Source organism: Suillus bovinus (genome assembly GCF_016758785.1).
Source record: "Suillus bovinus strain UH-Sbo-P2 chromosome Unknown EDB93scaffold_24, whole genome shotgun sequence".
Lineage (NCBI taxonomy): Eukaryota > Fungi > Basidiomycota > Agaricomycetes > Boletales > Suillaceae > Suillus > Suillus bovinus.
Window position 1 is genome coordinate 95202 of NW_024542080.1, and position 20910 is coordinate 116111.

Consider the following 20910-nt stretch of genomic DNA (forward strand, 5'->3'; position numbering starts at 1 on the left):
GAATTTCCACTACCCACCGTTCCAAGAGGGTAAAAATGGAGCCCAATGACAGCATGCGGAGTCAGTGAGACGTTGAGGAGTACCACTACCTCGCTGAAAGCACAAGTGCACACAACGTAATTCCGACCCACGTCTTTCTTCTGGACTCTCACTTTGTCACATTCACATGCATGAGAAAACACCCGTTGAGTCTTCCGCTTCAATCATGTCCCCGTCCCGCACACTGTGACGAAATGCTTTAGAGCATTGCATCCTCGCCTATTTCCGTATCCATCTGCCAATTAATGGGCATCAAATCTGCATCGGTGTTAACCATCACTTGGTTATGCTTTAATTATATTTCAATCTTATACAACTTGCTGTGGCTGGTTTTCTCGATAGGTACGTTCTTGCAGGACACTCGAACTCTCGTTGACCAAACCCTGACGAGCAGATTAATCGCATACATTGATCATTCTCACCCATCAATCCTCGATCGATTTTAATCGCCTGCGATCACGGTTCGCATTCTCCAATCACCGCCTCTACTTTTCAGATAAGCTTGATTCACTCTACTTAATCAAGGTGTCTTGATGTGTCACACTCCGATAAATTCTTTTACTTTCCTACGCCTAAATATCCATGCTGAAACGTGATTCTAGTTGGATCTAGTTAGCTAGAAATGATAACGGCTTTTGGGCTATTTGACTTTGCTTGATGACAGCCCGGCGCTCAGCATCCCTCGGAAATGAGGCAAACGTTATTTCTTAAGGAAATGGGCTTCCATGTGCAAGGGGAAGGTGGGCCAGGCTGTGCACCTTGTGTTTTTCACTAATCTGGTCTGGTCTGGTCTGGTCTCAGGCGCATCCAGGGACCGCTCGGTGGACTATACGTGAAACGTCCGGCGTCCAACTTGCCAGCCTCAAGGCTAGCGTTAATTTTGTACGTACCTTTGATTGCTTCTATAACGAAGCTCCACATAGGATAAACTTGTGGAGCGCACGAGGGACATTCCTGTGCAAGGAATTTCCATGAATTGCGCTCTGTGCGGCCCTAAAATGTCACGAAATAGCGTAACTGCCTCGTGGGTTGTGGCACCAATTGCTATAAAGCCCACACAATTCCTTGCCGTATAACGAAATATCTTCTGTACCTCATCGGATACACGTCATAAGCACAATGACTGTAAGTATAACGCTCCAATCTTCCGCGCCTCGTGTCCATCGTTTGCTCACAAACCTCACGCAGCAATGCACCAACAAGCCCTCCGGACCTATCCGTCGAAGATTAAGGCTTCTTAACAAAGCTGTGCAGTTTTTATCGCGCCTAGATGGTCGAGGGCCTCACACAATACACGAGGCGTCCCTAAACACTTCGTTCCATTCCCTTCCGTTAAGTCAGGTAAATAATAGCATCGCAATGAGTATAAAAACCCACGTCTGATGCTTTATCTTCGCTAGGAACAAAGCCCTTCCATACATTCAACATTTGATTTCCACTCAATCCCTGATATGCCTGACCAGCAACTCGCACTCATCACCCCATCCAAGCAAGCGTCCTTTGCCGTCGCTAGCCGTAAAATACCCAAGCCAGGTCCTGGCGAAGTCCTCGTCAAACTTCAGGCCACTGCGCTCAACCCTTTCGATGCAAAGGTCCATAAAGATGGTACATTCATCGAGAGCTATCCTGCAGTGCTGGGTACCGACGGTGCTGGCATTGTCGAAGAAATTGGAGAAGGCGTTACAAAATTCAACCCGGGGGAAAGAATGTATGTCGTCTCGATTTCATGATAGCCATGCTGTGAGATTGATCGTTACTTCGGGTAGATTCTTCCATGGTGCCTTTGACGATAACGATCTCGCAACCTTTCAGCAGTATTGCGTAGTCACAACTGATTTCGCAGCTAAGGCAAGTTAATCCCGCGATCGGTAGTCGAGACTCGTGTTGATCGATATTACTCAGGTCCCGAGAAGCTTATCGCTCGACGAAGCAAGTACTATCGCATGCGGACTTGGCACAGCTGCGATCGGGATGTACGGTACTATCAATGGTATCGGTCTCATTCCGCCTTGGGACCGCGGTGGGTGGTCCAAGTACAAAGGTTGGCCTATCTTGATCTTCGGTGGTGCCGGCTCTGTGGGCAACTACGGTAAGCTTAGCAACTCATTTACACAGCCAAGTCATCTTACTAATGCATCATCGCTACTAGTCATCCAACTGGCGAAGCTATCGGGATTCTCACCTATCATTACCACTGCCTCGTTGAAGCACACGGAACACCTGAAAAGTCTCGGAGCAAACCACGTTATAGACAGGTATCTTCCACTACCGGCACTTAAACAAGCCGTAATGAAAATCACGGGCTCTCGCATACATATAATGTACGATTCCATATCCACGGCAGAGACGCAGGAGGCTGGTTGGTCGTTGCTTGCGCCCGGAGGGAAGCTTGTTGTCACACAACCATCCTTGATTAACAAGGACATCCATGACACCAGGCAGGTGGTTCCTGTAGATGGAAGCCCGCAATCAGACGAGAACTGGGAAACGGGGAAGAGGCTATGGGCTCATCTTGAGAGATGGGTCGAAGATGGTCACATACGAGTATGTATCTATCAAACCTTACTTCTAGATGTCTTCTAACGTCATTTCAGCCAAACCACGTCGAGTTATTATCTGGTGGGCTGCGTGCAATACCAGATGCGCTCGAGAGATTCAACGCCGGGAAGGTAGATGGTGTGAAAATGGTAGTTCGGCCGCAAGAAACTTGAACAATTTTTGCATGTACGGATCTTGGACCATATATGATCATTATCTTATCTAGATACCATTGTATTATCTCCATTTCATCATTTTGCATGTGTCATCATTTCAAATGGTCGAGTCGTATAAAACACGTATGGAACCCCTATGTAGAGTCTCTCCGCACTCGCAATCATGTCTGACACAAAACAACAAAAAGCACTCTTCCTCCAGTCTCAGAAAGGCCAATTCGCTGTTGGTTTGAACAGCATCCCGAAGCCCGGGAAAGATGAGGTCTTGATCCAGGTTCACTCTGCAGCCCTCAATCCTGTCGACTACAAAGTTCAGGAGCATGGGATTTTCGTCGAAAAATACCCAGCAGTACTCGGTGAGGATATTGCTGGTATCGTCGAAGAAGTAGGAGAAGGTGTCCGCAACTTCGTGAAAGGAGACAAAGTGTGATTACTATCAGCCCCTGAGTAGTGCCTGGGCTGCTTCATTAACTTATTCGCTGCAGATTCACCCATGGCCAGTTTTCAAACGATCATTCTGCTTTTCAACAGTTCACACTCGGCGTTGCAGACTTCACTGCGAAGGCATGTCTCTAGCGAAGAATTTGCATTGGCACTGACAGCATCATGTAGATCCCGGGTAATTTGGGATATAATGAAGCAGCCACTATTCCATTGGCCTTCGACACTGCTTCAACTGGCCTGTATAATGATAACAAGTACGGGTTAGGACTCACACCGCCTTGGGTAAAGAATGGCATTGGCATGTACTCAGCGAGTCCAATCGTCATTCTTGGTGGAGCCTCAGCTGTCGGGTCTTACGGTAGGCTGTCAGTAATTATCAAAAGTAACATCGTCACAACCTTCCTCTTCCAGCCATTCAGCTGGCTCGTATCTCTGGGTTTGGTCCTCTCATTGTGACTGCGTCGCCCACCCATGAGGCTTACCTGAAGTCGCTTGGCGCTACTCATGTGTTCGACAGGCACCTTTCTGCTACCGCTCTCAAGGCTGAAGTCGACAAATTCACCGGCGGCCACCTCAAGTACGTGTATGACGCCATCTCTCTCCCTCAGACACAGCAGATTGGATGGTCGCTCCTCAGTCCGAAAGGAAGGCTTGTTCTCACACTTCCGCCGTCAGTCAAAGAAGACGAAGGAAAGGGACGCACAGCTATTAGGACATTCGGAAGCCCACATGCGGAGGAAAATAAGCAGCTTTGCAAGGGGTCGTGGGCCATTCTTTCGGAGTGGCTTGAGGCAGGGACCATCGAGGTGAGGTATCAAGTGTAACCTCAGCTTCACTGCTGCTGACATCATGATAGCCTATCAGGTACGAAGTTCTCCCTAATGGTCTTGAAGGAATTATCGAGGGGTTGGACCGACTGAAGAAAGGGCAAGTGAGCGGGAAAAAGCTGGTTGCCCATCCGCAAGACACGAAGTGAGGCCATCTTCACCTTCTAAACGAGAGATTCTCTTCTGGTTTGTTAAAGCATTCATCACTGTATTTTTACGGCAACATCAGCAGTTCATTATCATGTATTTTATTCATAAATTCTGAAGTACAAGCTAGGCTGGTCCTCTAGCCTGCTTTCCTACCACTGAGTTAGTAACCTTCTCTCGCCACAATGGCCTGGACTCTGGACGTAATACATAGTCAGGGCCTCGTGTCAATTGCTTCTCTTAGCAACTGGCCAATGGAACAAATTGTAGTTTTTAATTTGAAGGCTCGTGTGTGCTGTGGCTTGCGAACGAATCCTTCAACTAATCATGCCAGGACCTTTTGAGACTCTCTGCATCTCAGAAATTCTCGCAGTTATCCTTGATGGATTGCAAGGCGACAAGAAGTCGTTATACAATATGGCTTGCTGTTGTCGTGCATTTACGGATCCTGCGCTCGATATGCTTTGGAGATCTATGCGCTCCTTTGCGCCATTCACTTCGTTGATTCCACAAAGCGCGTCATTCATGGATGTAAGTAACTCACGTCACGCCTGCTGCTGAAGCCAATCCTCATATCCGCAGGACACCAGGACGACCGACTGCGATCTTTCAAAGTATCACTGCAATTCATTGGACGACTGGAAAACGTTCGACAAATACGCTGCACGAGTCTGGAGCTTGCACATAGGAGAATATGACAATGATAGCGCAGATTTCGTAACAGACCAGGATTGTTATATACGTCTAACAGTCATTCGCGGACAGGATGTGTTTCATCCTTTCCCAAAATTACGAAGTCTGGCCTATATCCTCTCCGGGCCAATTTCTCCGCAAGCGAAGCCATTTCCACTCTGCGATCTCTCACCCTCGTGTGTCGCAACACACTTGATTGTGACCCCATTGAATTGGTACTTGACCGCGCTGACGCTGAAGCACCGCATCTAAAGGAACTCCGCATCATTGGTCTCATGCGGACAATGAGAACGTTGCACTCAACACCTCAACTTCGATTCGGACGGATCAGGAACGTCGATTTAAGCAAAGCTTATATTCGTGCCCCCGAGCTTGCAACTCTTTGCACTCTGTTGTCCCAGGTACCTATTTCAGACCTCAAAATCCACCTTCAAGATCGCTTGAACATGAATTGGCAAGCCATTCCTCCTATGTTCCTTGCATTGAAGCAGCTGGATGTTCGTGGATCGATGTTTTCCGTCATCCTCTTCATGTCACGTCTTGCGGCAACAAATCTACACACACTGGTGTTTCAGCCAGACGGGAAACCCTCTGGTGTCATGACCTTTCTTGATTACCTCATACCGATCATCATTGAGAAGCTCGGAAAGTCGCTGAAATCATTTGATCTTCATATCAATGGACCTAGGCCTCATGCCCAGGATAGCGACCTCATCAAGGGTATTTTGCAGGGGCTTGAACCTCTTGTGGAGGCAGGCTTGCAATCGCTGCATCTATTTTTGCAAGTGGACTCCACAATTCCAGTGCAATTTTCTCCGGAAGTGCAGTCCATGCTTGAGCCCTGCGCTTGGCCTTCTTTGAAACAATTTCACTTTGCGATAAAGGCAATCGCTATGGAGTAACAATACATTCGGAAAGGCAGTATTCTTCCTAGGTATAAGCGATTGTGCAGCTCCTTTATATCTTGGCATGGTTAGTTTTTTTGTCGCCATTTAAGTAATAGGTGGTCTAGGAGTTCGAGGGTTTGCTTGTTTAATTTTGACACGTTTACCCTGAAGTACACTAGGTAGTCTTACGTCAACATCAACTTTTCACATAGCAGTCAAATCTAGATCATCACCTTGACTTCTTCACCTCGACTGCATGCTCTGCAGCTAGGACTTAGAACAGCGGTACTCACATTCAATTATCGATGAGTTTTGCTATGGATTTACTCTTGTTGGCGACCAGCTGGGCTCACGTTCTTTTGGCACCATACACAAAAGTCGAAGAAAGTTTCAACTTGCACGCCACCCATGATGTTCTTATGTATGGAGTTGGGAGGGATAACTTGTACAAGGCATGAAACCTTCTCATCTTAACTCTTTGTATCTGATCTGTTGCGAAGTTTGACCATAACACCTTTCCAGGCGCTGTACCGCGGACGTTCATAGGAAGCATTCTACTTGCGTGGCTCACTTCGCCTGTCGTCTACGCAGCGAGTCAGTGGGGTCTTCTAAGCACAAAACTTGATCTTCAGATAGCAGGTTTGAATCTGTGAAAACACTTGGCCTACATAGTCTTGACCTTTCTGATAGTGCGTTTGGTCCTTGCTACGCTGAATGCAACAGGTCTCATGTTGATACGACGGGCCGTATGTAGGCGATTTGGCCGTCCAACTGGCCTCATGTATGTCCTCTTGACATGTTCGCAATTTCATTTGCCGTTTTGGATGGGCAGAACATTGCCAAACATGTTTGCATTGTTCCCTGGTAGGTGATTTTCCTGCGACATGAGCTTCTGCTTAACGAAGGACAAATACAAGTCAACCTTGCATTCTACGCGTTGTACGACAGAGCTCCGCACTCCCAGTATCCTACGAGAAGGAGCGCTGATGTTGCTTTTGCTTTGCTAACGTTCACTGCCGTGGTGTTCCGCTCGGAAGTTGTGCTACTACTAGCTCCTCTTGCTATCCAAGCACTTCTTCTCCGACATATTAGTTTTATGAGATTGATTCGAGTTGGTTTTCTGTCTGGCATGTTGTCCATTGGTGCGTATTGTTCTTTGTGCACTGAAAGTCATGCAACTGTTTCGTAACTAGCTTTGACTGTTACCATCGACTCATACCTATGGAACCAGTGGCCTCTGTGGCCCGAAGTGTATGGCATATATTACAATGTATATCAAGGCAAGAGCTCGGATTGGGGTGTAAGTTGTTACTTTCTTTTTCTTTCATGTCTTTCACCCATCATACAGACATCACCCGTGTATGCGTATTTCCTTTCACATCTTCCAAAGCTTCTTCTTGGATCCTTGCCATTGGCTGTAATCGGGGCTGTGTCGGATAACCGTGTCCGGGCCCTAATGTACTCCCCACTAGTCTTTATTGCCCTCATCAGTTGTTTGGGTCACAAAGAATGGCGCTTCATCATCTACGTTGTTCCACTCTTCAATATCGCCGCCGCTCGGGGTGCCTGGTGGATGTAAGATTTATATTTTTCTACTTCGTTCGATCGGAGGCACACTCAGCTTTTCACCAGGGTAACCCGAAGGAAAGGTGGTATTTTTGGAAGAATTATGTTTCTCGCAGCTACAGGCATCCTTGCTCTGAATTGTGTTATCACTATTGTATCGACGTCGGCGTCGATGGCAAACTACCCTGGTGGTTCTGCACTTACAACGTTCCACCATCAATATGTAAACCGGCGTGCTGGTATGAGCCACAGTGAATAAGATTCTGGGTCTTGCTGACAGCACCATCGCAGTGGAAGTTCACATATCTAACCTTGCAGCCCAGACTGGAGCCTCACTCTTCCTCCAGAACCATTCACCGCCTCACATCCCGTCCATGACCGCACCAGTAACAAATGATTGGGTCTATAACAAGACAGAAAATTTGTCCCCGCGCGATCTTACAATGTTGACGCCTCTCACTCATCTCATTGCCGAGTCTTCGGTCGAGTTCACCAGGACCGGACGATGGAAGTTAGTAGACAGCGTGCAGGGATTCTCAAGATGGAAGTGGAACCTCCCCCGGGGTGGCATCGCCAAGGTTCTGGAAGTTCCCCTTCATCAATGGTTAAGCGTGTTGGAGATGGAGACAAGTGACCAGCTTTACATATTAGCGAGAGCAGAGTAAGAAATCTGTCCCTATGTATATATCTTCTTTGGAAATCTGGGCCATGTGTGGAAATATATTACTTTATCTGTTACCGGGTACGGCGTCCGACGTACTAAATTTACGATATTGTATGTAAGCTGCTCAATGGTCATTAGGTTCGAGTTCGGATGCTTCCAAGCTCGCTAGAAGTTTTTCAATTACCACCAATCGTCTGGTCATACCTAGGTTCAGGTTAAAGTTGATTTATCTTCCGAGAAACCATGGACGGTGCACCTATAGACTCTACTCACCTGGATTGGGGCAACGTCGGCCTCGGCTTCTCCTTCATTCTTTTCAATGCGTTCATTTCTACTTCGCTACAACTCGGAATAGGATCATCACTACTCTCCGCGGCCGTACGTTGTGTGGTGCAGCTGGGACTAGTCGCGTTGGTGTTGCAGAAGGTGTTCGAGACGAATAATCCATGGGCAGTGGGCGGTATTGCATGTGAGCATTTTTCGCGTTCACTTCAGGCAGCCGAGCGCTAGAACTATGGTGTCTAGTTTTGTTGAATTTATTGGGGACTATTGAGGCAGGTATGTCCGAAGCAATTCTTACTGTTGTCTCGGTTTCTGACGCGGGGAAGTTGTGAACAAGTCTAAAAAGCGCTACGATTATATGGTGAGTTTCACGACGGGTGTATGTACCATTCTATTCTCAACAGTCGCATAGTTCTTCTCCGTATTGTTTAGTATGCTGTGTTCGACAATACCCGTCTCTATCATAGGCGTCCGCTTCGCCATGGTCATAGAGCCGTTCTGGAAGCCCGAACAATATAGTATGTCGCGATCCCTTTGCGCAGGATCAGTGATGTTGACTTGGAATCACAAGTTCCGATTGTTGGCATGTTGTGTGGAGGCACAATCTCGGGAATTATTGTTTCCGTGTCCTATGTACTGCGGGAGATATAGTAAGTTGCATCACTAATGTACTTGAAGCGTAGATATTAATCAACGTTCTTGCAGTGACAATCGCGACAAAATAGAAATGTACCTCGCATTTGGAGCATCACGGTTTGAAGCGTGTAGACCTGTTGCACGAGAAGCTCTTCGTCTTGCATTGGCTCCAACGATCAGCCAAATGAGGTTCGTACCATCCAAAATACTAAGCTGTTTCTAATCCAGTGCTTGCCCTTGACAATAGCGTGATCGGAATCATTGCTATTCCAGGCATGATGACCGGTAAGAATTTACGCCACGACGTGAGGGAATTGTTGTGTTGATCAAGGGTTTCAGGTGCCATTCTTGGTGGCTCTTCAGTTCAGCAGGCAGCGCGGCTCCAGATGGTTATCATGTTTATGATTTCAGCCTCCACAGCACTTGCATCGATTATCACCACGACCATTACGCTTGCTGTCGTCGTCGATAGCGAGAACCGCCTCCGCCCGGACCGCGTCGATGTGCGCGAGCATCCGGTATGGCGTGCGAGGAACTGGCTCTTCAGCCAAGCAGTGAACGGGGTGAAATGTACCGTTGGGCTTATACGTAAGGATCGACGAAATGGGGCTGCGGAGACGGAGAGGTTGCTGGGCTGAAGCTCATCTTGTTGGATCTATCAAACTATGATTCTTCTTTCGCTCTGCGTGGAGTCTACACATCCTATCGTGTTGGTCTGATACCCCAATATGAACATATTACCAGATGTTACTATGTAACGTCAAAAGGTGTCTAACTGGAGTTATTTATTTCGGTCACAATGATATTTTGTTGATATGAAACCATGCATGCACGTGTTGAGAGCGACTGTTTGATCTTGATAACAGACTCGATGTGCTTGTTAAATATCTGTATCTTGGGCGGGCTAGGGCATATACAGGATGAAGACCGATAGGCTGGATTAAGGCTTAATCGGAGGTATCATATCGAAAACACCCGCTACATGTCTACCAACAGATGAGAATGACATCTTAGATCAGAACACCACTGCAAGGGGGTATTATGATCTTGGAGTCTCAAGTTCGTATTACTCGATAGGGTAGAGTTGCGGCACCCTGATTACCTCAAAAAGTCTTTTCAGAATTTCAGCCCATTAGGGTCGAGAGTCGAGACCTGTCAAGGTGATTATCCATCATTGCATTTCAGGAAGACAGTCCTCGAAAACGTCGCAGGAGATAACGACAGGATGTAAAGATCTCGATGCACCGGGTGGGACCATGGATCTCCGAACGTCGGTACATGGACCCATCACTCGCGCCTCGCCTTCCAGCAAGGCAAAATAGAACGCAGGTGAGGCCGGTACAGACGCCAATGCCAAAGGCACCGAGATCACACATCTATGAAATACCCTGACATCAAATAGAATAAAGCGACGAGTAACCTCGAACGTCACAAGCCAGCTCAATAGAGTGTTCTGGCACGCTCAGATAGAGCGGGTAAAACTCTAGTCCAAGGTTCAATTTTGCTGAACCGCAATGTGATGGGCAATGGAAGTCGCCTTTTGCGCGTGGACTGCGGTGTGTTAAACGCATTTATACTAAGAAAAGCTTGCTGTTAGCGGCGGATGCGAAGACGGGATATTAGTAATAATGTCCCGTCTTCGCATCCGCCACTACTATTAGTAGAATTTAGATGAATGTGAAAAGGCGCGCGTAAATGTGCACTGACGAGATTTGTCTACAGCGCTCCGCTGTCGAGGAATTCGCCTCCCGAGACCAGCTGGTAGAACTCAGGTAAGCGAAGGGCATGGACGTAGGCAGGTAGCGGGATTAGCAAACCTTTAGCCGGGACATGATGTTCAGCAACAATGATAGTCTTTTGGGGATACTAAACCATAAAATCGGATATAGAGAAGAGCTAAGCGCTCCATACATTTCCGCACAATTCTCTATCTTCCATATTTCTAGAATACTTCGGGAGCAGGTGTTCTGCTGGACAAGCTTCTAACGCGTGATCTGTGAATTCGTAGCAGTTTGGCCGTCGGTGTTCATTGAAGATGTTTATTTAAGGTTCCTCTAGAAGTTTCCCGGACAGGAGTTATTTCAGCTCCATGCTGTAAGGTGCTATGTATGAACAGGCTGAAGCCTCAAGTATACAAGCGCGCTCAGCTTGTGGGAGTCGAAGTCAAGGCTCGCGGTGCAAAGATGGATATGCCTTCGTGCCGCTTGCCAATTTGTGAGTAGTTCCGACGTATTCCTCCTGTCTGAAGTGGGGCATTAGTAGGAGCACCTGACAGTTGCGCTGCGAAAGACAGCCGAGATGAAATTCATAGTCTAATGACAAATCGAGAAAACCCGTGGACTATCCCCGTTCTAACTTACCACACGTATATTCACTGGGGAGGGTGCCATGAACTCGCATCAAAGTGCATTGATATAAGAAATAGACGTTAGAAATAAAAACACTTCGTGAAAAATATCCACGGCGAGGTCCATAATCCATTGGCCAACAGAAAACTTGCAAAGGTATGAGACAACGACACAAGGCCACACATCTATGACAAAATCTGGGAGAATGATTAGTCAAGTCTACCTGCAATATTGGTCATTTCACGTACAGCCAGAAGCACAACTGCAACGACGATGACGAGGATAATCATGAGACATGCCGCACGTCGCCCAGCTTTGCGTTGGTACTCAGAAGCAGTCGAGAGCTCCTCGGCTGCCCCCTGGGTATCTACAGCGATGGAATACACGTTTGATTCGATGTTGTCTACGAAAAATGGAAAAGAATAAAAGGTGCCAGTAAGCTAGTGATCATAACGGAAGCTATGTCACATACCAAGCATGCCACCTTGTTGGTTGACGAGTGTCCCAAGGTCGCGGAAGATCTCCGATAGTTCATGTATACCAGACTCGATCTCTTGAATTTCCTCTTCTCGTTCTTGAATCAAAGACTCTTGGTACGCAAGTTCGTGCGGAGAAAGCTGTGACTGAAGAAGTTGAGCCTGACGTAGTCGGGGAGACGCGCTCGGCTCTCGTTGGCGCAGCCTGTGGAGACATGAGGATATATCACCCTCACGAGTGGAAAGTAACGCACGCATTATCATAGTGCTCGTCTTCTACCGCTATTTTCACCCCTTCCACCACCGTTCTCTGGCGCTCTGCGCTAACTTGCTGCGCTCTTTGAAATGCCACCAAAGACAGCTGTAAGTCATGTGATATCTTCTGAACTGAGGTCTTATGTTGAGGCTGGTATGTTCGATTCAGTTGACAAAAACGGCAGTATAAAATGCGAATTTACGCTCGCTGTAGCTGTCGAGGCAATCTTCTTCAAGTCCTCAGAGCCTCGCTTGGCCATAGCCCTCGTCGTTTCAGTGAGATCATGTCTGCATCCATAGTGCATTCAGTAACTGAGGTGATAACTAGCAAGTAATACGCACAATGACTTCCTAAGCGTGGCAGAGTCCTTTGTAGTGCCAAGTTGGTCGACCAGCTTGAGAATACCCTGTACATTCGAATTTATCTTGAACACCTGGAGTGAAAGGGAAGATTGCAAGGAGAGAAACGCAGACTCTTCACGCGGCTGAAGTGCTGTCGAACTCGACTGTCCCGGACGTGCAAGACCAGTTTCAATGTCCTGGAAACTCATTATGACACACGAGAGAGCTGAAGGAGGACAATAGCGCAATATTCAGTGGTCGAGGTGTGTGGTCTCCACACGCTGCCCACGAAGCGTAGTTACCCAAAGGGGTCTGGACAAAAAACGCTGACAAATCGTAAAAAATCCCACGATATTTCTAATTAATAGGTCATGTGACTTTTGAAGACCGCGTTTGAAGCAGAAACGTCAGACGTGTTTTCTGCACCACTTTTATGGCAGAAAATCTTGAGTACGTTGTGAGAACGTTGGTATATCTGTGTCGTGCAAGGGACATTTTTTAACCCGCATAACCTGGGTTTCGGAGCTACTGCAGAAGTAATGACGGTACAACTTGAATAGACTACAAAATCACGACATCTCATACTTCTTGCACCAGCTGGCGTTGGTGCCGCATGTCCCAGGCAAGAATCTTCACTTCACCTCGCTCTGGAACATGCATCTTTTTGGGCAGGAGTTTATGTACTCAGTGTGTCCCAGAGCCGCGCATCCCCCGTTTCCTACGACGGGAAAGCTCGAGTCGCTCGACGGCCGATAAAATCAGACAGTATTTAATGATCGCGATTTTCGGAATGCACAACTCTTAGCTTGAGTTCAGTTGAAGGAACGAGGGTCACAAGCTTGTTCCTATTCGCGAGCCACCACATTTCTGCCTCATCCGCGTCGTATCCAAATTGGATGTCGCACTTTGTCTTATCAGCCCACTGATCTGCATTGCTTGTTAGTACACGCATGTCATGATCAAGCTCCTCCTGTTCTGGCCCGTCAGGTTGGTGGTGATGGTTTAGTCTTGAAGACTTCTGTATCGTGGTAGCACGGTCGTGCCGGAGAGATTGATAGGCAAGATCTGTGAGCGGTCTGAACAATGGACGAATTCACACAACCCAACATTTGGTAGCATGAGTCGTCCAACAAGACTAACTTTCCAGGGTCTCGGTCCATCAACTTTCCAATCGAGCGTTGACGCGTTGACGGGACAAGCGCCATGAGCTTTTGAACACTGCGTCCCGCGCCACCAGATAGCATGAGCACGAAGTAAGGATCAAAACGGAGTCACTTACGTGGTTCTCCATCCCTTGTAGGTCTTCTTCATCTTGTTTACATTACCTTCAGCAGTCCATGATTCTATACCCCCTTCAGTTTCATCAGGGTGCATCTTGACGAGGTTAAATTCTTTCTTGGCACGCTGTGCAGCTTTCGCATTGGCTCTCTGTGGATGTTAGCCATGTTAACCGAACACTCGGCTTACAATAGCATGGCCGACAATGTGACCTCCGAGGCCCATCCATATTCGATTCCATCTTCATTTTCTCCACCAATGGTTTCAGCTCATCATCCTGTAGGAGTTTCACCGCCGGGATGAGGGCTATGTAAGAAGCATCTCCAGTAACCCGGGTTTATCTGGCCCGCCAACCACATACTTCCGAGTGACACTTTTAAGTCCGTCGTTGCCAATGATCAGGTCATCAGATACGACCTCCCCGGAGGCAAGGGTCACACTGAATTTTGATGGGTCCATGGATACATCACGACTATTAACATGGATGTTACAGTATGAGTCAGTGGCTTCGTAGAGCATAGGGTGAAAATCAGCTCGCTGTTTTAGTCTGGTCAGAAAAAATAGGTGCAATAAGGAGAGGACTGACGTGTAAGAGGTAGAAAGGGGAATCATATTTCCTATCGACTACATCCCCAAACGGCGTCCACCCTGCGACCTCATCTTTGTTCCCTGGAGATTTGCATCAAGCCAGAATCCCAGAAAAATACTTCAATGTGACTTACATCGCTGAAAGTTCAAATCCTGAATTTTGACGCCGAGTTTTTCAAGACGTGAGTCATTGGGATTGGCTTGAACGCCAGCGCCTACCTCATTGACGGCTAACGCTGCTCCGAGGATGGTGATGTTGTGGCCTGCCTGTGTGAGGCAGTATGCAGCGGCAAGACCTCCCAGATCGCATCCTATAGCTATGATGTTGAGGGGCAGTGAAGCTCGCCTTCCGTTGTATAGATGATGGGTCGAACCAGCCTGAGACATTCAGAAGGTCAGTACATAGCTTCATTGTTATTGGGCCCCACATCACTACTGACCGTTTTAGACTGCTGTGCGTCCATCGCATCAGTCAATGAGCAAAACTTGGGAATGATAGAGTGGGGATGACAGAGGGGGCCGAAAGTTTGTAAGGACTAATCTGGGTGGATTATTCATATAGGCTGCTAAGGAGAACGCGAATGTACTTGATTTCGTCACATCGATTCAATCATCAGGAGTTTTGCGCTCGACTTCATCGCTAGCTATAGTTTTTCTTCCCTCGGCTATGTCTCCTGAACCGGAAGTAGGAGTCCTCTCTTATTTGAAGATGTCAGCACAGGCCCTTCGAAAATCATCCTTTCTTAGTGACTGGCCAAGATTTCCTTCCGAGCGGCAGCTGCCGTGAAGATCTATCACTGAAAACACCTCGACAATCTTTATCAGTGTCTAAACGATTTGTTATTAACACACTTCAATTGTGTCACAACGCACATCATGTTGTCAAGATTGTTGAGTTGTCGAAATATTCATCAAAACTGTCAGGCACACAGGCTTTCACAGAGGGCCCGAGGGGGTTCAACTCAGCAGAATGCTTGCAAAGATGATGATGATAGGGGCGGGTGAGACAAGACGGTTGCAGTATGATAGCCGGACTGTTGGGTGTTCAATTAGTAAATGTATACTTGACAAAGGTTCATGCAAGGGACATTGCAGGGAAGAATGAATTACCGCAGTGAAAGATTTAAAAGTAGGCGACTCCCCATGGCCGAGGAGCAAAATATCCAAGTATACGAGAATAAACCGTAGCTCGCATATTCACTTCTGAATGATGGCATACCATGGGCAAGTATGACTCATGAGGCAGAGTGTGAACTATCATACCACTGTCACAGCTGCCACGGGGCCTTTAGGCGACCCATCCATGGCGTAGGATATGAAACTGATACTTAAAATAACTGTTCGAGAGGTCAGCGCACCCAGACTTCAGTAAATGTTATGCTTGACGGATAGACATTATCGGACGTACGAGTAACTTGTAGATAGATGATGTTAATCTAGATGCTCGAAACATAGATTACCGTGAACATCTTGCAGACGAGACTGTACATCTCTTCCGTGTGTTTTTGCTGATAGTGCCAAATTCAGAGGCTCGTTGATGATACGTCACAAACTTTAAATATTAACTGCGACATCATTCATTGGATGAGTTGAATCTTCCGGAGGTAGGGTGTGCAGTGAGATACCCTTAAGGGACAACTGTTTTCCTTCTGTAACGGTCTGCCTGAGGGAGAGACTACTTTCATAACTCACGTGAACGGTGAAGCAAACAACTTACACCAACAGGCCACTCTGTTGGGCCCCTCCATGAAAGTGCAGATGCCTGCAGACTCAATCAACGCCAGTGATCGATCGACTCAAGTTCCTTTCCCAATGCTTGCGTGAAGCAACCAACCACTCTTTCCCGGTGTGCCAAAAGGCACAGATGAGGCGTTTAATCGAGTCATGATACGAGTACTCGGGCCAAAGTTTCGTGTCCACATGCCGGCAAAATTCTGCGAGTCATGAAAATGAATTTGGTGGCCAGAGGACCAAGCAAGTTTAAGTTGGTCTACCGGATTGATATCAAGCCTTAGAATGGAGGAAGAAAAATGTTTGGTCGTATTTGCTCTGAGGCTTATAACTAGCAAACTCTATTTTCTCTATCAACACGTTACGCAGGCTAGAATACCTCAAGACCGTCAAGATCAACGACAATGGCCTCAAGACCCACCGTCACCGTCCAATCCGTCTCTGGAGGTTTGTACTCACTGTTTTGCTTGCTGTCCGTCCACACTAAAGTCTATCTCATGTAGAGGCTTCGACCTCCCTTCCCCTTCCTGCCGTCCTTACGGCTCCCATAAGGCTTGATGTAGTCGCCCAGGTCCACAGTGCGTAACAAGTATTAGGCACTTGTATCAGAAAGATGACATTATCTCAGAGAGCATGGCTAAGAACAGGCGTCAGGCCTACGCTGTTAGCGAGAAGGCCGGCCACCAGACTTCCGCTGAGTCTTGGGGTACTGGTCGTGCTGTTGCGCGTATTCCTCGTGTGGGTGGTGGTGGTACCCACCGTTCTGGTCAGGTGCGTGAACAGCCATCCGATTTCTGATCTTGCATCATTGAGAATATATCCTTAGGCTGCCTTTGGAAACATGTGTCGTGGCGGTCGCATGTTCGCCCCCACCAAGACTTGGCGCAAATGGCACGTCAAGGTCAACCAAAATCAACGCCGCTTCGCTACCGTCTCCGCACTTGCAGCTTCCGCGCTCCCATCCCTCGTTCTCGCTCGTGGTCACCGTATCGAGCAAATCGCTGAGGTTCCTCTTGTCGTCGAGAACGCAGCCGAGTCCTTCAAGAGAACAAAGGAGGCCATAGCTCTCCTCCAGGCCTTGAATGCATACACGGATGTTACCAAGGTCTCCAACTCGCGCAAACTCCGTGCAGGGAAGGGCAAGATGCGCAACCGCCGCTACCGTCAACGCCGTGGCCCTCTTGTGGTTTTCAAGGAGGACAACGGCATCGTCCAGGCCTTCCGTAATTTGCCTGGTGTCGAACTCGTTAACGTCCAAAGGTTGAACCTTCTTCAACTCGCTCCTGGTGGACACATTGGCCGCTTCGTTATCTGGACAGAGGGCGCCTTCAGCCTCCTCGATGAGGTGTTCGGCACCTTCGACAAAGTCTCCTCGTACAAGAAGGACTACCTGTATGTCCCGTATGCAGTCCCTTATTACTCGACTGACTGTTATGTATAGCCTTCCCACTGCTAAGATCTCCAACCCTGACGTCACTCGTCTGATCAACAGCACTGAGATTCAATCTGTTGTTCGTCCTGCAGGTCCAAGGGTCCAAAAGCGCCCATGGACGCAGAAGAAAAACCCTCTCGTCAACAAAGGCGTCCTCTTCCGCATGAACCCCTACGCCAAGACCCTCCGCAGGCAAGAATTGCGTATGTATCTTATCTCCCTTTCCTCTATTCGAATTGATGACTCATGCATCACGTTGATGTGTTATAGTCAAGCAGGAGCGTGTCAAGGAACAAAAAGACAAGAAAGGAAAGAAGGCCAAAGGCTCCTCTGCTGGAGAGGCTTTCCTCAACACGTTGTTCGCTCCTTGAGTGTGTTGAAGTTATGGTTACCTACATCTACGTCGATTGTCCTCGCATGCCCTTATGCATTCATGCCATGCAAAAATTGTCAATCATGGCTCTACTTTACCAGCACTTTTCAGATCAATTTCAGATGCCGTTCCCTTCATTTCCGTTTGGTCAAAGTACGTCCAATAGAGTTATGGTTCAGCCACACCATACCTGTCAAAATGGGCGCGTTTTCTTAGACTGTTCAGCCTGACAACGCCTGACAGTTTTTTTGCCCCGAGATCAATCTGCTTACCCTGCAGGAGTGTTCTAATCTTTGATGAATTTCAAACACATTGGTACAATACCCGCTTCAATCAAGTTTCAATTGTAAAAAACAGTCCCATTGTGAGTATAGCTATGCGCTTGCTGTGCGCCACCCATCGTTTTGAGTTTAGTTTACCTGGGACACTTATGTAATCGGCGTGGGACTTTTGTTTACATCAAACTCTTGAGCGTTCAACCACTTTACAGGCTACGCCGCTACAGCAGGTACTACCACCGTAGTACTCCACACGGTTATACACAAACGATATTCTGCAGTGACGATCCATGACAAGCGTGTAGTTTGTTCAGAATTCAGAGTTTTACAGGTCTGAGCAGGACGACAAATTTCATTCGACAGGTGCTTCATTTACATATTTTCACATTGTCGAGGTCCAGAATATGACGGGTTGAGAGCCATGTTACTTTTGCGATGCGCGGGATTCTGTATTTCGAGGTTCTGGTAGTCCAGGTGCCATGGGCATTGCCTCAAGGACACATTATGCATATAGGTAACCCCTTGGAATTTATAAGGAGAATCCTGCAACCCTTCTACACCACTTCCTCAGCCATGCCAATCTCAGTGTTGGCCGACCACATTATTGGCGAGACGGCATTGATGTCTACAGACCTCGCCATTGCCTCTGCAGATCTGATTTTCACGACCATGTAGCGACGTTTGATTAGGAGGTCAGTGCCATGCTCCTAATAGAACGAGAAGTATGATATTGATTGATGACAAACGGCAGGTGGCTCTGTTTTGGACTGGTCGACGAGATACATCAATATTTTTCTATCTCAGCGTGGAATACGTCCCACTTCAGTGTGACATCTCTCTGGTTTTTCAAGTCTGCAGGGGTTACTTCAAGCATTGTGAGCACCGAGCGCTCAACTAGTATGATCGCTTCTCATTATCTCTCAGTATTTCAGTATATGGCAAGAAAGGTTCTTTTGGCAAAAGTGACCTCTGATTTCATGTCTCCGAACCTACCGTAAGAGATCATTGGTGAGGTGTTTTTGGTGTGCCAAGTCGGTCATTTTACTCGCAGCCATGTGCCTTGCCAGCTCCCGTCGTCGTCCGAGGCTCACTGATTATCAATCAAGCCTCAAGACATCGTTGATAACTTTAGGTGCTGCGATGTGTCAAGGTGTGCAGCCTGATGCATCCATCCACGACTGGATCCCTGGTCTCTCCGTTGGACTAGGCCGCGGGGCTCGCAGCCCAGGAACAGCGAACAAGGCTGGGATGAGATGACCCAGTCTACGTGCCGACTAAGCTATGGAAAGAGTGGAACCCCTAGCGCTCTCTCTTCACGAAATGGTGCCCCCAAGGTGTCTGGCTTTTAGACTACAGCGTACCGAAATATAACGAGCGACCAATTTCAAATACGCTCTAGTTCGCTTCTAGAAGGTTTGTTAATAAAAGAGTACGCCATTAATTGTGCAGCTACTCGCATAAGATACTTACTATTATGCATTGTCAGGAAATTGATCATGTATCCATGCGCGACAGGAAGCATTCAAGTTTGATATCAACTTTCATACCTGTCATGCTCAGGGAACGCTACTGTACACAATTATTGCTCTTTCATGGATTAACCTAGATGTGAATAGTATTTCCTTCTCTGCCCAGCAACTTATGATTACTGCACAGGTTTACGAGGCGTGTAGACTGCTTCCAGTGGCTCACTTATGAATGAAATCATGAAACCAATCATTTACTCACCCTCGTCGTCGGTGCAACCATTGTCTCCGTCTGCCATCACTCATGATTCGATCTATATCTGCGAAGCTTCACGTAGATCTGACGTGGTTATTCAAGCATGCAGAACAATCCGTGTCCAATGGACCCAGGGAAACGGTGAGGATGAGAGCTACGCGGTTCCAGCGATACGGAACTTCCTCTTTCTCACACCCTGTTCTAGATGAAGTATCTTCGAGTGACAACAGCTTCGAATCTTTGATGCACTCCCACAATATTCTAGCTGCGGCAGTAGTGCTATGGCTATTTGAACCTCATAAGCGAGACTCATCAGGACTTAGTCGTTATGTTTTGGCTACCTATGCGACTCCTTCAGGGTCAGCCTGGTGCTGTTTCAGCCATCTCCTTTAGTATGCGCCGCATCGATACTTTTAAAATAGGGATTTCAGGTTGTCCAGTGATTTGCGCAGTACTCTATTACGAGATAGGCGGACATGCCGTCCTCGAATCGGACCGTGATCAAACACACCACAGCAAGTCTGACGCATTTGGAAACATTGAAAAGCTGTGTTCTTTGATGAAAGATACCAAACAAAGCTCACAGTATGATATCGCGTGACTATATAGGGTTGGTCCACTCTATCCCCCGGGCCTCAATGCGATTCCCCGGCACTCGAGGACCCACCTGTAATTTGCCATGTCCACAAACTCGCAGGCACAGAAGTCTGCGAGCGATGCCTCTGTGCATTTAGCCCTGGCATCATTCACCCTAGTGGTCTACGATCACATTATCACGCTCTCTCAAGAGGTACCGTCACCTCCATCATCGATAGTAACCTCACGCTGATCCACGACACACTCACCGTTATAGATAACCTTCTTCTGGGTCGGGCCATGGTCAACTTCAAGAATACTATATCTCAGTGTAACGCAGTCAATGACTTATATTCTGCCGCTGGTGCTTAATCGTGGATTTAATAGATCCGATACTTGGCTCTAACACAAATGGCGTGCGTGTTTGATTCTATCTCATAACATCGCCTCAGTTGATGAGATCGAGTAGTCTCATATTTTATGGTCTGTAAACAAGAATATATGTTTCTTGGCTCTGACCAACCAGACGAATAGGAAACATTCTGACACCCAATTCTGCCGTGAGTGCTTCCTAAGGTTGTATCGTCGTTCGGCGCCTTACGTACAGCTTTC

The 20910-nt window shown here is 47.5% G+C and overlaps 9 protein-coding genes across 9 annotated transcripts; 7 read left to right on the plus strand and 2 right to left on the minus strand.

Moving 5' to 3' along the window:
* The first annotated feature begins 757 nt into the window (after positions 1-757).
* On the plus strand, positions 758-2904 carry EDB93DRAFT_1143154 (chaperonin 10-like protein). The gene is made up of 9 exons (XM_041449379.1): positions 758-779; positions 841-921; positions 1052-1164; positions 1228-1380; positions 1440-1747; positions 1806-1887; positions 1942-2128; positions 2189-2583; positions 2634-2904. Exons 3-9 carry the CDS (start codon positions 1159-1161, stop codon positions 2748-2750), a joined length of 1248 nt encoding a protein of 415 aa, XP_041308093.1. The 5' UTR covers positions 758-779; positions 841-921; positions 1052-1158; the 3' UTR covers positions 2751-2904.
* EDB93DRAFT_1143155 (chaperonin 10-like protein) lies at positions 2905-4373 on the plus strand. The gene is made up of 5 exons (XM_041449380.1): positions 2905-3179; positions 3239-3317; positions 3366-3555; positions 3609-4003; positions 4054-4373. The coding sequence occupies exons 1-5, from the start codon at positions 2917-2919 to the stop codon at positions 4171-4173; spliced, it is 1047 nt and encodes a 348-aa protein (XP_041308094.1). The 5' UTR covers positions 2905-2916; the 3' UTR covers positions 4174-4373.
* EDB93DRAFT_1143157 (uncharacterized protein) lies at positions 4374-5942 on the plus strand. The gene is made up of 3 exons (XM_041449381.1): positions 4374-4702; positions 4754-4967; positions 5012-5942. Exons 1-3 carry the CDS (start codon positions 4499-4501, stop codon positions 5764-5766), a joined length of 1173 nt encoding a protein of 390 aa, XP_041308095.1. The 5' UTR covers positions 4374-4498; the 3' UTR covers positions 5767-5942.
* Positions 5943-8055, plus strand: EDB93DRAFT_1143168 (glycosyltransferase family 22 protein). Its single transcript, XM_041449382.1, has 8 exons — positions 5943-6203; positions 6252-6390; positions 6442-6615; positions 6669-6893; positions 6945-7051; positions 7100-7326; positions 7384-7556; positions 7609-8055. Exons 1-8 carry the CDS (start codon positions 6057-6059, stop codon positions 7980-7982), a joined length of 1566 nt encoding a protein of 521 aa, XP_041308096.1. The 5' UTR covers positions 5943-6056; the 3' UTR covers positions 7983-8055.
* Positions 8056-8113: 58 nt separating this feature from the next.
* Positions 8114-9720, plus strand: EDB93DRAFT_1143171 (uncharacterized protein). The gene is made up of 8 exons (XM_041449383.1): positions 8114-8450; positions 8507-8539; positions 8590-8624; positions 8676-8781; positions 8835-8913; positions 8969-9088; positions 9147-9184; positions 9239-9720. The coding sequence occupies exons 1-8, from the start codon at positions 8225-8227 to the stop codon at positions 9535-9537; spliced, it is 936 nt and encodes a 311-aa protein (XP_041308097.1). The 5' UTR covers positions 8114-8224; the 3' UTR covers positions 9538-9720.
* A 1712-nt stretch (positions 9721-11432) lies between these two features.
* On the minus strand, positions 11433-12529 carry EDB93DRAFT_1249970 (t-SNARE; the record flags this gene model as incomplete). Its single annotated transcript, XM_041452931.1, has 6 exons — positions 11433-11444; positions 11496-11650; positions 11720-11928; positions 11978-12129; positions 12182-12266; positions 12321-12529. The coding sequence occupies 6 exons, from the start codon at positions 12527-12529 to the stop codon at positions 11433-11435; spliced, it is 822 nt and encodes a 273-aa protein (XP_041308098.1).
* A 502-nt stretch (positions 12530-13031) lies between these two features.
* On the minus strand, positions 13032-14650 carry EDB93DRAFT_1278990 (uncharacterized protein; the record flags this gene model as incomplete). Its single annotated transcript, XM_041454428.1, has 8 exons — positions 13032-13396; positions 13461-13538; positions 13600-13748; positions 13788-13839; positions 13960-14135; positions 14185-14267; positions 14321-14564; positions 14627-14650. 8 exons carry the CDS (start codon positions 14648-14650, stop codon positions 13090-13092), a joined length of 1113 nt encoding a protein of 370 aa, XP_041308099.1. The 3' UTR covers positions 13032-13089.
* Positions 14651-16246: 1596 nt separating this feature from the next.
* On the plus strand, positions 16247-18142 carry EDB93DRAFT_1143197 (ribosomal protein L4 domain-containing protein). Its single transcript, XM_041449384.1, has 6 exons — positions 16247-16364; positions 16421-16495; positions 16546-16688; positions 16744-17309; positions 17359-17552; positions 17620-18142. The coding sequence occupies exons 1-6, from the start codon at positions 16322-16324 to the stop codon at positions 17718-17720; spliced, it is 1122 nt and encodes a 373-aa protein (XP_041308100.1). The 5' UTR covers positions 16247-16321; the 3' UTR covers positions 17721-18142.
* Positions 18143-20258: 2116 nt separating this feature from the next.
* Positions 20259-20759, plus strand: EDB93DRAFT_355377 (uncharacterized protein). Its single transcript, XM_041456171.1, has 2 exons — positions 20259-20512; positions 20576-20759. Exons 1-2 carry the CDS (start codon positions 20402-20404, stop codon positions 20702-20704), a joined length of 240 nt encoding a protein of 79 aa, XP_041308101.1. The 5' UTR covers positions 20259-20401; the 3' UTR covers positions 20705-20759.
* Positions 20760-20910: the final 151 nt, after the last annotated feature.

What these genes read in the sequence shown, in the direction of transcription:
- EDB93DRAFT_1143154 (XM_041449379.1), top strand. An exon ending in ATTCCCTTCCGTTAAGTCAG is followed by an intron (nt 1,381 to 1,439) that starts GTAAATAATAGC and finishes TATCTTCGCTAG; the next exon opens with GAACAAAGCCCTTCCATACA. An exon ending in CGGCTCTGTGGGCAACTACG is followed by an intron (nt 2,129 to 2,188) that starts GTAAGCTTAGCA and finishes CATCGCTACTAG; the next exon opens with TCATCCAACTGGCGAAGCTA.
- EDB93DRAFT_1143155 (XM_041449380.1), top strand. Translation starts at nt 2,917, where the DNA reads ATGTCTGACACAAAACAACAAAAAGCACTCTTCCTCCAGTCTCAGAAA. An exon ending in TTGCAGACTTCACTGCGAAG is followed by an intron (nt 3,318 to 3,365) that starts GCATGTCTCTAG and finishes AGCATCATGTAG; the next exon opens with ATCCCGGGTAATTTGGGATA. An exon ending in CTCAGCTGTCGGGTCTTACG is followed by an intron (nt 3,556 to 3,608) that starts GTAGGCTGTCAG and finishes TTCCTCTTCCAG; the next exon opens with CCATTCAGCTGGCTCGTATC.
- EDB93DRAFT_1143157 (XM_041449381.1), top strand. Translation starts at nt 4,499, where the DNA reads ATGCCAGGACCTTTTGAGACTCTCTGCATCTCAGAAATTCTCGCAGTT. An exon ending in AAAGCGCGTCATTCATGGAT is followed by an intron (nt 4,703 to 4,753) that starts GTAAGTAACTCA and finishes TCATATCCGCAG; the next exon opens with GACACCAGGACGACCGACTG. An exon ending in TCCTTTCCCAAAATTACGAA is followed by an intron (nt 4,968 to 5,011) that starts GTCTGGCCTATA and finishes CCGCAAGCGAAG; the next exon opens with CCATTTCCACTCTGCGATCT.
- EDB93DRAFT_1143168 (XM_041449382.1), top strand. Translation starts at nt 6,057, where the DNA reads ATGAGTTTTGCTATGGATTTACTCTTGTTGGCGACCAGCTGGGCTCAC. An exon ending in GGAGGGATAACTTGTACAAG is followed by an intron (nt 6,204 to 6,251) that starts GCATGAAACCTT and finishes TCTGTTGCGAAG; the next exon opens with TTTGACCATAACACCTTTCC. An exon ending in GCAAGAGCTCGGATTGGGGT is followed by an intron (nt 7,052 to 7,099) that starts GTAAGTTGTTAC and finishes CCCATCATACAG; the next exon opens with ACATCACCCGTGTATGCGTA.
- EDB93DRAFT_1143171 (XM_041449383.1), top strand. Translation starts at nt 8,225, where the DNA reads ATGGACGGTGCACCTATAGACTCTACTCACCTGGATTGGGGCAACGTC. An exon ending in GGCAGTGGGCGGTATTGCAT is followed by an intron (nt 8,451 to 8,506) that starts GTGAGCATTTTT and finishes TATGGTGTCTAG; the next exon opens with TTTTGTTGAATTTATTGGGG. An exon ending in ATTGGGGACTATTGAGGCAG is followed by an intron (nt 8,540 to 8,589) that starts GTATGTCCGAAG and finishes GACGCGGGGAAG; the next exon opens with TTGTGAACAAGTCTAAAAAG.
- EDB93DRAFT_1143197 (XM_041449384.1), top strand. Translation starts at nt 16,322, where the DNA reads ATGGCCTCAAGACCCACCGTCACCGTCCAATCCGTCTCTGGAG. An exon ending in GTACCCACCGTTCTGGTCAG is followed by an intron (nt 16,689 to 16,743) that starts GTGCGTGAACAG and finishes ATATATCCTTAG; the next exon opens with GCTGCCTTTGGAAACATGTG. An exon ending in TCGTACAAGAAGGACTACCT is followed by an intron (nt 17,310 to 17,358) that starts GTATGTCCCGTA and finishes TGTTATGTATAG; the next exon opens with CCTTCCCACTGCTAAGATCT.
- EDB93DRAFT_355377 (XM_041456171.1), top strand. Translation starts at nt 20,402, where the DNA reads ATGTCCACAAACTCGCAGGCACAGAAGTCTGCGAGCGATGCCTCTGTG. An exon ending in TTATCACGCTCTCTCAAGAG is followed by an intron (nt 20,513 to 20,575) that starts GTACCGTCACCT and finishes TCACCGTTATAG; the next exon opens with ATAACCTTCTTCTGGGTCGG.